At 46.6% G+C, this 13,403-nt stretch overlaps 1 protein-coding gene across 1 annotated transcript in view; it reads left to right on the top strand.

Annotated features, from left to right (window-relative positions):
* The first annotated feature begins 4,104 nt into the window (after positions 1-4,104).
* Positions 4,105-13,403, top strand: part of ARID3B (AT-rich interaction domain 3B) — a 51,487-nt gene continuing 42,188 nt past the window's right edge. Inside the window, exons 1-2 of the mRNA XM_025883772.2 lie at positions 4,105-4,215; positions 6,721-7,352. Coding sequence (XP_025739557.1) covers positions 6,798-7,352 — 555 coding nt within the window. The 5' untranslated portion in view covers positions 4,105-4,215; positions 6,721-6,797. The remainder of the gene's footprint in view (positions 4,216-6,720; positions 7,353-13,403) is intronic.

A 13,403-nucleotide genomic window follows, 5' to 3' on the forward strand; every position in this document is an offset into this window, starting at 1 on the left:
GAGAGACTACACCTCTTGTGGGGAGAAGCTGGAAAATACCAAGGCTATTCTGTTCAATCTACTATATCTTGGAAGCCAAAATAGAGAGATTGAATGATATTCCTTATAAGCAGAATGGGTGATTTATCTCAGGGTTTAAACATATTTCCATGGGGGTGGGGGGGCGACTTTTCTGTTTAACTACTGAGGTCATCTAGTAAGGCTGCCATCTTGGGTCCACTACTGCACCTGAGGGAAAGAGATAAAACCAAAGAAGGCAGAGACTCTGTAGGCCACATGAAGGAATTTCAGTCTTGATCCCAAGAGCAATGGGAAGCCATAGAGCATTTTAAGGAGAGATAAGATCACTTGGGCTGCAGTGAGGATAGTAATTCTGGAAACTTTTTCAGGAAGGGGAATAGTGAGATAAGCCTTTAGTCGTAGAATACGGGGTTAAGGGAAAGATTTTGTTGTTGTTGTTGTTTTCTTTGGGTTTTTTTGTTTGTTTTGTGTTTGTTTGGTTTTATTTTTTTTTGTTTTTTTAAGGAAAAGATGGTTGAAACTAGAGCTTGATAGAATACTGATGGAAGGATCCAATATTGCAAGAAGTTAGAAGGAGAGCCCTGGGAATTGGGAAGGGAAACTAGAGTACACATGAAATGGTTGGCTTACAAAAAATTATCATACAATAAAATTGTATTTTTGTTTACAGTTCTATAGATTTCAACATATGCCTAGATTCATGTAACTACCACAACTGGGATACAGAAGAGTCCCATCTCCCCAAACCTTCCTTTTTGCTATCCCTTAATAGTCACTCCTCCACCCCTAACTCCTGGCAACCACTAACTTATTCTCCATCACTACAGTGTTCATCTTTTCAAGAGTGTCACTTTGAGACTAGCTTCTTTCATTCAGCATAATGCTTTTATTGTTATGATGTTATGATGTCAAGCTGTTGGGTATATCAGTATTTCATTCTTTTATATTGCTGAGTAGTATCCCATTGGGGTCAGCTTCTGATAGCATTCCCCAGGTCAGTAAATGGTTTCACTATTCTACCCATTACTCGGGCCAAAACCTTGGCTTCCTCCTTGACTCGACTCTCTTCTTCAACCTGGATACATCCAAACCATCAGTAAATCCTGGTGGCTTTACTTTCAGAATAGACTTGGAATCTGACCACTTCTTACTACCTGCACTGCTGTCATCTTGTTCAGGCCACCATCATCCTTTGCCAGGGCAAGTGCTTCTACTCTTACCCCTCCACCTTCAGTCTATTCTCCACACAACAGCTAGAATGAGTCTTTTAGAGACTTAAATCTGATCAGGCCATTCTTCTGCTCAAAACTCTCCAGTGGTTTCAGTGTTAACAATCCATAGTTGTCACCATGGCCTAAAAGACCCACATGATTGGGCCCCTGACTACCTCTCTGATCTCTTTTCCTGCCACCATCCCCTTCACTCACTCTGTATCAGCTCTAGGGGTCTCCCTGCTATTCCGTTAGCAAGCCAAGCATGCTCCTGCCTCAGAGCATTTGAATCTGCTGTCTCCTCTGTCTGGAATACTCCTTTCCTAGATTTCCACGTGGCTCAGCCCATCAAATCAATTCCAGTTTCTGCTTATCAGTCCCTCTCTAACACCTAAAATAGCAGCTACCTGACACCACTGTCTAACCCTTATTCTGCTTTATTCTTCATCAAAGCACACATGTATTTCTTTTTCTCTCAACACTAGAAAGATGAGGATTTTAGGATGAAGACTTTCGTTCACTGCTTAACAAGCATGTAAACGGGTGCCTTGCTTGGCATATAGTGTGAGTTCAATGAATATTTTCTATTTAATAAGTTATAGAGGGAAAAAACAGAATGGGAACATATGTCGATTTCTAGATTTTAGGACATTCTACATTTATTTCATTTCATTTCAGTATAGTTATCATATAGCGTTGTATTGGTTTTGGGTGTACAATATAGTGATTCTGTAATTCCATACATCACCCGGTGCTTATGTGCACTCCTTCATCCCCATCATTTGTATCACCCATCTCCCCACCCACCATCCCTCTGGAAACCATCAGTTTGTTCTCTATAGTTAAGGTTCTGTTTCTTGGTTTGTCTCTCTCCTCCCCCTACCCCCACATTACTTGTTTGTTTTTTTTTAAGATTTTATTTATTTGACAGAGAGAGACAGCGAGAGAGGGAACACAAGCAGGGGGAGCTGGAGAGGGAGAAGCAGGCTCCCCACTGAGCAGGGAGGCTTGATCCCAGGACGCTGGGATCATGACCTGAGCCGAAGGCAGATGTTTAACTGACTGAGCCACCCAGGTACCCATTGTTTATTTTGTTTCTTAAGTTCCACATATGAGTGAAATCATATGGTATTTGTCTTTCTTTGCCTGACTTATTTCACTTAGCATTATACTCTCTAGTTCCATCCACATTGTTGCAAATGGCAAGATTTCATTCTTTTTTATAGCTAAATAATATTCCATTGTGTATATACCACATCTTCTTTATCCATTCTCTATTGAGGGACACTCAGGCTATTTTTATAATAATCTAGCTATTGTAAATAATGCTGCAATAAACATACGGGTGCATGTATTCCTTTTATTTAGTGCTTCTGCATTTTGGGGGTATAAGGCATTCTGCACTTCCTGTTACTTATACAGTAAGATAATCAGGGGAAGGTGTACGAGAAGTGTAGGGCTGCAGATTTGCACAGATAGTGGAAAGCAAGTTAACTAGAAAAATATAATGAAATTTCCAGGCATTGTTCAGAGCCCATTTAAGGTTGAAATTTAATAACTCAGTGATGCCAGTCTGTTCAGCAGGACAATTTTTTACAACAAGATACAGGCACCGAGAAGCATGTTGGTCCATCTAGGGTGGAAGACTTAGGTGGGGAAAAGAGAGTGGCAGGCAGGCTTAGGAGTAAGAGTAGGACTGTAATGGAATACCGTTGTATCTAAGAATGTATTAAGAGGGGAAGTGAAGAATGTGAACTAATGGGGGCTTTCAACGGATTAGAGGTACTGATAAAGTGAAAAAAGTTAAGTTCTTGAGCAGTCAAGCTGAAAGGACATCAGGCTGTAACTGGACAGAAGGATGTTTCAATTACTAATTTGTGACGCGATAACGTTTCTGGTGAGAAGGTCCAGGTTTTCTATTGGGATTGGGAGGCTGATGTAAGGGTCGCTAGAGATGACGCCCGGACAGTAACCGGGCAGTCTGAATGAAATTATCAAGATGGAAGATAGAGGAGAGAAAAGTAAGACAAGAAGCTGGATGCACCAATGAACAGATGATCTGTAAGAGGCGATTAAACAGGTGGCAAAGTCTTGAGAGTAAGTGTCGGAGAAGCAAAGGTTTTTACAAGAGGTGACAGTATTCGGCAAATAGCTAGCTCCCCGAGCTTCTGAACCTGGGAAGTGAGAATACTAATTCTCCAGGGGATGAAGTATCCTCGGGGGACAGCCAGGTCTCAGTCGGAGACGTTCAGAGAAAACTGATCTGGAAGCGGGAATCTCAGGGAAAGATCGATTTGATAGCAGAGAGTTGGGGAGGGGACCGACGCAGAAGAAAACACGGACACCCCCCGTCTTTTATTTACCTTCCTCCCAACCTGACGCCTCGCCACACCAACCTCCGCAACTAGAAAACAGGCAGAGAATAGTGAACGCAGACCGGGAGTTCTGAGCTGTAGTGCGCTATGCCGATCGGGTGTCCGCACTAAGTTCGGCATCAATACGGTGACCTCTCTGGAGCTGGGGACCACCAGGTTGCCTAAGGCGGGGTGAACCGGCCCAGGTCGGAAACGGAGCAGGTGAGAACTCCCGTGCTGCTCAGACCCGCTCTTTTCAACTGTGCGGAAGTCCTCACACCGGAACGCCGCGGAGTTCGCGCTTTCCCATTGGCGGAAACTTCCGCTAGCGTCAGTCCGCATCCGCCAACGACTCGGTCGGGCGGGGCCGTCCCTAGAAGTCACTTCCGCTTGACCCCGCCCCTTGGTCCCTTTTTGGCCGCTTCCGGCCTTAGCCCCCGCCCCGTCCAGTGTGGTCCCGCCCCCGCCCCGCCCCGGGCTCGCGGCCGCGGCCCCGCGGCACCGCTTCCGGTGCGGGCCCCGCCCCGGCTGTGGCCCCCGGCTGCGGAGGAGTCCGAGACGCAGCTGCTGCGCCGGGGCCTGAGCGGCCGCCGCCACCCCCACCGGCGGACCCGGAGCGCCCCGCACAGGTAAGCCGCATGGGGCCCGGCTTCTTCAGTCACGCGGGAGCAGGGACTGTGGCAGGTGGAGGGGCCGGAGGGGTGCGAGGGGAGGCAGGTGTGTGGGGGGAGACGCGAAGGCGCGGGCGAGCAGAGCCCGGGGGCTGCGGAGGAGAAGTGAGAGCGCCGGGAGGAGACCCGAAGCGCCCTGCAACCCTTAGGGTGATTTGAGATAAAGAGATGGGAAGAGTAAAGGCCCCCGGGAACTGAGAGGGAAAGGATAGGTGGGGTTGGGGCGATCGAAGAAGAGCCAGCGGATTGGCTGGGAGGGCTTGGTAGAGGTAAAAGTGATAGGGCTGGACTGGGGGCCATGAAGAAGGGGGGGCTGGCGTAACCGGGGAAGGAGGTATGGGGCTTCAAGGGGACCGGGGCCAAAGGGATCCGGCTGCGAAGGTAGCGGGAATGGTAGGGGAGGCCGGGTTCAAAGCTACAAGCAGTCCGTTGCACCGGGCATGGTGGTCCGGGAACTTTGGGGGGAATGGGGGAGGGGGCCGAGTGAAGGGATGAAGTGGCTTAGATTTCTGAGACACAAGTTTTCTAAATGTAGGCAGGTGGCATTGTTGTTTGGATCTTTCTGCTTAGGGACGGGGTAGATGGGCTCTTTGGGGGAGGGTGTGTGTATTGAGTTGTGGAACTGAGTCATCTCAATCTTACTAAAGAAGCAGTGAGACACCTCCCCCTCTGCTGGGGACAGCACACTGAGAAGATGGTGCCACAGGACAAGAAGCAGTTGTTCAAAGACTGGCAGGACTCAGTTGAAAAATGATTCCTCTTGTGATAGATTGTAATGATGATAAGGAAAATTAAATTGATCGCCGAATTATTTGCTTTTTATTCTTTTAATTTTTTTTGACGCCAATTGTTTTTATCCTAAATGAATACTTTTGCCAGCTGGATTTAATGTGGGTGTAAATCTCATGTTTTGTTACACTATAAAAAGGGCTAAAGCAGAATGAAAGCAATGCTACAGGCATAACTCACACTTTCTCAAGTGCCAAGAGGAAGTAAAGGCAGTAAGAGGCAAATTGGAATTTGAATCTTTCACAGATTACAAAAGGCAAAAGCAGTGCTTCTCAGATAAACAATGAGTATTTTTATCTTTACTTTTTTGCCTAGCTTTAAAAAAAAAAATTGCACCTTTTCCCCCTACCCATTAAAAGATTAGTAAATGCAAGCAGTTTTTATTGCTAGGGATGTGATTCCTTCCCCATGAATTTTTGAAGATGCTGAAGGCACGTAGTATTTTATCTTTGTAGTCAGTTCTAAAACAGCGAAACAATGCAAATATCAAGTCTCAACCTGTGCAGTGAAGCTTCTTTCATGTGATGACAACATTGTACGCCATGTTGCAAGTCCTGTTCACCTAAAATTTGCCCGTGCATGGTAATCCATTCAGTAATGGAGGCGTGCTGAGGAAACATAACTCAAGTGAGGTTTGTTGGGGGTGGAGATCTGGAGAGGAGGAAGGGAAAGGGGGAGCTAGAGTGGAGAGGAGGGTGTGAAAGGGGGATGTGTTTGGAGATTGATTGGTAAGAATGCTGATAAACCTGCCCCCAGAATACTTTTGGCCTGAAAGCCTTTTCTGTTTGCATTTGTCATAAAATATCATAGTAGAAGTGAATCAGAAGGAAAAGGGATGTGAAGAGATTTACTTGGCTGTTTATGAAAAAGAAGCATTAACTTGTTAGATAATATTGATATCTGTTTCAATTTAATTAACTTTAAAATCTCCAGAGGAATTCCCCTGTTTGTTTTTTGAGTGACCATTGCAATTTGAAACTCTTGCCTCCTTGCGTGTTTCTTTCTTTCATGTTGTTGAAATTGGATTCTTTTTGAGGCTGTAATGTACAGTTAGCGTGGCTCAGCCCACTTGAAAAGCAGGCTGGCAATTCGATCTGGGAAATTTGAAAAGTTTTAAACCGAAGAGCAGTTTGCTATGTTCTGCTTTTGTATGCGAGAAATCATTCTGTCTCCCTGATAGCTCTGTGTCTAGCTAGGATGGTACTTTCTTTCTCTGATGGGCCTGGGAACGTAAGCCGCGTTCTCTCCTTTGTAGGCAGGCCCTTCTTTCCTTCATTATTGTGGTTTGCATACTCACAACCTTTGTACAGTGCAAACCCAGTTGCCTTTTCAGTGATAAATAAGGCTAATGTTTGATAATGTCAAGAGAGAAAGATCAGAACACAGAGGCTAGATACCGTCAGGATTTACTTTTTTTTAAACCACAGTTCACCACTGCTGAGATTCATCCCGCATTTCCTCTCTTAAATCCCGTTCTTCACCATTCCCTACCACTCTCCCCCCCCCCCCCCAACCCCCAGCTCCCACAACCACTCCTCTTAGAACCCAGGCTTTGGAGCATATGTCTAGTGTTCAGAACTCACACCCTTTCCTAGAAAAAGTAAAGTCTTTTAATACCTGTTTTACCATTTTTTCCCCTTGTTTCTTCTTTGTGGTTTCTGTTAATCACTTAAGGTTTAGCCCCAGTGTGCCGGCTGGGCTGTACCCAGGTTCAGAGCCATGCCCATCGGTGGGTGAAGCTTGAGGCCGTGATGGAGCCGCTGGCGCAACAGAAGCAGCCTCGGCAGCCTCCGCCACAGCAGGCCCCACGCCTGGCTCCTCTGCAGATGGACGCCAGAGAGAAGCAGGGACAACAGATGAGAGAAGCCCCGTTCTTGTATGCCCAGAAGCTGGTCACACAGCAGACTCTTCTTTCTGCCACCCCCGGGAGGCCATCTGGCAGCCCTGCCCTGGGTCCCTTGGCCAGAGGGCCACCAGCCGCGGCAGTGGCCCGAGTTTTTGAACGGAGCAATGTGAACTCCGAGCCCGAGGAGGAGGAAGGAGGTCTGGAAGATGAGGATGGGGATGATGAAGTTGCAGAGGTGGCTGGGAAAGAGGCCCAGGCCGCATCCAAGTATTTTCATGTGCAGAAAATGGTTCGCCAGGACCCCAGAGCAGCATCTGGATCTGGTCTGCTTCCAGCACCAGGGCTCCCACTGCGTGGACAGCAAGCTAAAGAAGACCATACCAAAGATGTTTCCAAGGCCCCACCTTCAGTCTCCACAGCTGGGCAGCCGAGCTGGAATCTGGATGAGCAACTCAAGCAGGTCAGTCTTCGTGGTGCGGGGGTCATTTGTTCTTCCTAAAGGCTGGCCGAGAGGAGTCCTGTCAGGGCCAGGATCTCTGCCAGTCCGTGCCTTCTCACCCCACCTCCGTGACCCAACCGCCTAGCCATGAACAGACTTTGAGTTTTTTTTCTCTCATACTTGTTTTCTTGATTACAGCAATGAAGTGTGCAAGTTACTCCTAATACAGATTGATTCAAGTGGGATGTGAAAGAATGTCAGTACAATCTTTTTTTTTTTTTTTTAAAGGAAGGGTGAGGTTGCAACAGTGTTATAAGGGATATCTAAAAATGCAGTGTGTGACTCTAATTACAGTTCTTTTAGTGAAAGAACAATCTTGCCTAAGACCGTTCCTTAGCTCCAGGCTAAACCAGGATCATGCTCTTTAAGGACAGTTTTGTTGTTTTGCAGTTAAGTATAGCTGACAAGAAGTGCTTGCATTGTGTATATTTTCCAACAAAGAGCATTGCAGACATGATTTCATTTCACCCTTACACCACCCCCTTTGAAACAGGAAAGAGTAGACCTCAAAATTCCCAGTTTAGCCAAGGCAAGCTTATGTGATTTTCAAACATGAGTGAGCATCACAGTCCTCTCAGGAGCTTTTAAAAAATACAGATTCTGGGGTCTTAAAGAATTATTTTGGGGTGGAGCCTAAGGAATCTATGTTCTTAACCAAGCCTTTGGCTTCTAATTACTCTTCTCTTTCTGACCTGCAGTGCTTGAGTTTTTCCTCACCCAAAGAATGGGAGTGCTGATGGGTTGTTCCAAGTTAAGTGACTCATTGATGCTTAGGGAGTTCGTGACAAAGCTGGTAGTACCTGGGTACTCCCCATAAGTACATGCTCTTCAGTGGCCCAGTGGTGCTCTTTGGAAATCCGTTGTGAAGAGCTGTGGGTTTTCACAGGGCAACTGAGAAGTCATCTAAAAGGTCCTTTGGAACCTGAAAAATCCGCGTCTTTGTGTAGAGGAGCCCTGTGTAGTTGATCAGAGTTTTAGCACAGCAGTGTTTGCAGTGGATTCCAGAGCAGGCAAAGTGGGGGTTCAATTCCCATCTTCCATTTATTACCCTTGTGATCTTTCGGGAGGGCTCTCAGTCTCTCTGAGCCTGGGTCTTTCATCTGTGAAGTGAAAATGACGAAGCGGGCCTCCCAAGGACGGTGTGAAGTTAGACCGAGCTATGGCGCGGTAGGTAGTAGTGCTCCGGGTGCTCTTTTATGCACGGAGTGCCATGCTCTGCTGTATCCCCATGGACAGGCTCGGAAGCAGGCAAAAGATGCTGAGGTGCCCTGGGGTTTTCCCTCAGCTCACCAGGCGGTAGTGGCTGAGCTGGGACTAGGATCAGAGAGTCCCAGCTTCCACGACAGCGGCAGCCTGGCCGCCAGCCCAGACCCGCCTCCTGGCTGATTGCTTTAGTTTAGCAAAACATCTGTGAGTTGCCTGCAGCCCCCGCGCTGCCTTGTGGCTGGCAGAGTTCCATGCCGGCCGGCCGCTGAGTCAGCTGGGCGGCTGAGTCAGCTCGGAGCGGGATCCCGCCCTGACAGCACTGGGAAAGTTCAGGCCCAGAGGCGGCTGGGCTGCCCCCGCCTTGGCAGCTGGCCAGCCTCTGCGTGTGTGCGGTCGTTCCTAGAAAGTGCAGCCGCGTGCGAGGAACAAGTGGAGCTCCAGAGCCTGTCTGTCTTCAGGAAGTGCAGCAGGTGTTGAGGTCAAGCCATTAGAGCTTTGAAAAAAGACTTCAGAAGCGGCGTGTGCGTGCACACTCGGGTGCACTGTGGCAGGCACCCAGCGCTGTGTTCTGGGCGCGGCAGCCCCATGCCTACACAGTTCAGTGCTCAGGGGCTGGCTGTTGGTTTCTGAAACCCTTTGAGTTCATTTTAAGTTTCTGAGGCATACTCACTAATTATAGACTGCCTGGCAGAGCACCTGCCAGAATGTTTTATAAACACCAGCAGAGCTGAGACCTAATCTCACACCCTAAATTTCCCTTTCCCTTGGATTTGGAGATCCAGAACTGGGTTAGGGGGTCATTGTTACAATGACTTTGAAACCTGAGATGCATACCTCCTTTTCTTTTTTGAATTTAATTTTACAAAATTGCCTTGGTCTGTGCCCTCCTCCTTTGTCTAAACCTGCCTTTAAAGGAGTAAATAAGGGGCTTCTGGGTGGCTCAGTGGGTTAAGCGTCTGCCTTCGGCTCAGGTCATGATCCCAGGGTTCTGGGATCGAGCCCTGCATCACACTCCCTGCTCAGTAGGGAGCCTGCCTCTCCCTCTTCCTCTCCCTCCCCCCCGCTGGTGCTCTGTCACATTCTCTCTCTGTCTCTGCTCTCAAAATAAATGAATAAATGTTAAAAAAAAAAAAAAGTAAATAATATGCTAGGGATTAAAAAACCTTTTTTTAAAGTTGTGCTTATGAAGTGGGGCTGAAAAAATATCCTTGGGGAGAGCCTGTAGAAACCATTACAGACCATGAAACTAGCTTTTGTTTCTTATGGGTTAACTTGCAGAGAGCAGAAATGGAGTATCCCTTGCTCCAGAAACAAAGATCTTCTGCAGGTAATACAAAATGATCTCACTGTCAATATGTTGAGGTGTCCATTTTGTTCTTTTATACAACAGACTTTGTTACAGAGGCTTCCCTGGGCCAGGCCTGAGCTCCATGGACTAAGGAACTCACAGTCTAAGCAGAGGCAGTGTGTGGAAACCTCACGGGCATTGGGTTTCGGGTTGCAGTAATTTCACTCTGTCCTAAGTCAGCTGAAGGCCAACCGCCCAGTCTTAGCTATGCTGTTCGATATTTTTTTTTACTGAAAATTTTAATGTATTTATTTGAGAGAGAAAGAACACAAGCTGGGGGAGAGGGAGAGGGAGAAGCAGACTCCCTGCTGAGCAGGGAGCCCGATGCAGGGCTTGATCCCAAGACCCCGGGATCACAACCTGAGCCAAAGGCAGATGCTTAACCTACTGAGCCACCCAGGAGGCCTATGCTGCAGATATTTTAAAACAAGGTTTTGTTTCAGACATTCACATACCAGGGTAAAAACATTAATTTTGTCTACAGCATAGCTAGCCTAGTTTGGTAAGCCAGTGGGGATACTCAAATAATATTTTGTAAGACTTTGGGGGGTGCAGGTCGGCAGGCATCTGCCAACGAAAGAGCAAAATTTAAAAAGCTTAAGGTCTCCACAGATTATCTTTTGCAATCCCTTTCTGAGAACATGTGAAGTCAAATAATTTTATGGGTTCTCTTTAAAGAAACTCTTAGAAAGTAATTGCTTCTTAAGGCCCAGATCGTTAGACAGAGTATAGTATTCTCTGACACCAGAGTGATGGGAAGATGGATGATGCCATTGAGCCAAGCATTCTAAAGCCCATCAGATTTCGATGGGCAGAGTAAATAATTGTAAAACAAGGCAACAGACAAAGAGCTGCGTGTCCCTTCTCTCGAGGGAGATCAGTAGAGCCCTGTCAGCATACAACCAAGTGGGGGGTGTTGCTGACCTATTAGGGGTGGTCATCTGTCCTCCTGGGAAGAGGGTAGTTTAGGCAATACAGGCTTTGTCTGTCTTGAGCCTATTAATGGAGCCAGGTTTCCAGAAGTAGAAAGATGAGCAATGGCTTGAGAGGCATGGGGAGCCAAAGCGTGTATGTTTGATTTTTTGCATACTTTGGCAGTCACCTCGGTTACTGAGTGTGGGAAGGAGGAAGGATGGCTGACTGCTTGGTCTCTGGAATCTGTTACCAAGAGTTCCTCTAAGTAGTAAGGTGCCGTTTCTTGGGCTAGTCCTACTTTTCTTGGTACATACTGCATGTCTTTGGAACATTTGATGCTTTTTGTAAAGATTGTGTGAACTATTGCCTGAATAAAAATAAAGTCATAGGCTTTCCTCACTTTTCTTTGTAGGTTTATCTTGCATGTCCTTAGCTCCTACCGTCACAGTGGAATCCATTCAGTGGTTCTAAATTGAGGTTGATCTCCACCCACCCACCCTGCTCCCAGATGTTGTTTGGCAGGGTCAGGAGACATGTTTGGTTGTCGAGACTGGGATGGGGGAGATGTGCTACTGGCGTGTTGTGAGTAGAGGCTCTACTGGTAAACATCCTTTCCTGCACAGGACAGGCCCCCGCAACAAAGAGTTACATGGTCCAAAATATCAGCAGTGCTGTGTTGAGAAACCGGCTTTACATTGTGTCATTAGAAAAAGAACATATGGGGCGCCTGGGTGGCTCAGTCGTTAAGCATCTGCCTTCGGCTCAGGTCATGATCCCAGGGTCCTGGGATCGAGCCCCGCATCGGGCTCCCTGCTCAGCGGGAAGCCTTCTCCCTCTCCCACTCCCCTTGCTTGCGTTCCCTCTCTCGCTGTGTCTCTCTCTGTCAAATAAATAAATAAAATCTTTAATTAAAAAAAAAAGAAAAAGAACATATGCCATGCCTTCATCAGACACTGCCCTAGACTCCATTCCTTTGTGTTTCGGTCTTGGTCACTGAAGAGTTTGGCAACCTTGAGTTTTCGTCACATCTACTTTCAGTATCTATGTTGAGTTCATGTCTTTCCCCATAGTCACCTGGGTGACCAAACTGTCACTTAGGAGAGGATTGGGACCTAGAACTTGTGCTCTCTCATTTGGCTTGACCAGTGGTGCTTCTAGCCTAGCATTCCATGATGTCTAAGATGTCTGTGGTGATATGTGAGACAGCTTGGTTGCCCTTTTAGACATTAACCCCAAAAGGTTAAGGCATAAATACTCAGCTAACATGTTAATTAGTAACAGATTTAATTATTAAATCAACATTGGTTTTGGAGCCAGAAGATGTGGATTTAGATCCAGCTCCACTGCTTGCTTGCTGTAGTACTTGGGGCAGGTGTCCTACCCTACCACTCTGAACTCATACATACATGAATCCCACAGGCTGGAAATTATCCTCTCCCACTGTGCTCAGGGAGCCATTGTAAAGTTATTACCAACGTGGAAGAAGAATTACAAGTGTGAAAGCTCTTTGTAAATTTATACCATCATACAAAGGTTGGGTCAGATTGGCATTAGCACCAAAATACTTTTTGAAGTTGTAATTCCTCAGTCTTTCCTACTTTTGTAGTAAGTCCTAGACACTGCCCTGAAACAATTCCATTTCACGTTTCCCAGAGCTGTGACCAAACTCTCGTTTTCTGGAGTTCTCTGAAACATTTCAAGATTATGTGAGCTGAAACCAGTCACCTTTTTTTTAGTCAGCACTTTAAAATAATCTTTTCTTTTCTCTTCGTTGAGAAATCATTGTACTTTTGAAGCTGCTTCTTTCCATGTTAAAATAGGGGTATGTGCTTGTTTCTTCTTTAGGTAGAACTAGGCTTTATTTACATTGAATTCTTTTTTTTTTAAGATTTTATTATTTATTTGAGAGAGAGAGAGAGCACGAGCAGGGGGAGGAGCAGAGGGAGAAGCAGACCCCCCACTGAGCAGGGAGCCCAATGTGGGGCTAGATCCCAGGACCCCGAGATCACAACCTGAGCCGAAGGCAGATGCTTAACCCCAACTGAGCCACCCAGGCGCCCCATGTTTACATTGAATTCTTATAAATACATGATCATGACCTAACTGAGGCCCTTACCCTTCTTGCCAAACACTGATCCCACCACACACATCTGAGATCCCGTCCCCCTCCTAATTTTCAGGGACTTGCTCCATCAGAGAAAGGCCTGTTGCCCTGACTCTTTGGACCCACTGGCTTCTGAAGCTTTTTCCACATTCATATGTGTTCTGCTGTCTCCCAGATTTAAAAAACAACAGCAAAAAACTCCTTTAATCAATAAATCTGTCTAGTTCATTTGTTAAAAGGGAATTAGAAGTCATTTTAAAAAACTTTCCCTTGAGGATACATTTCCTTCCAGCTTAGTTTTCATTGTCTCCTGTCCCCACAGCAGAGCCTCTCAGAAGCATTGTTTGCACGCCTGTCACCTCTAGCTCACTCACTCCTCCATGCGCTTCAGTCTAGACTCTGACTCTTCCATGTTCCTGAAGTTCGTCTTGGTCAGGCC

Source organism: Callorhinus ursinus, unplaced genomic scaffold (genome assembly GCF_003265705.2).
Source record: "Callorhinus ursinus isolate GAN/ISIS: 27379988/994484 unplaced genomic scaffold, GSC_fseal_2.0 scaffold25, whole genome shotgun sequence".
Taxonomy (NCBI): Eukaryota; Metazoa; Chordata; class Mammalia; order Carnivora; family Otariidae; genus Callorhinus; species Callorhinus ursinus.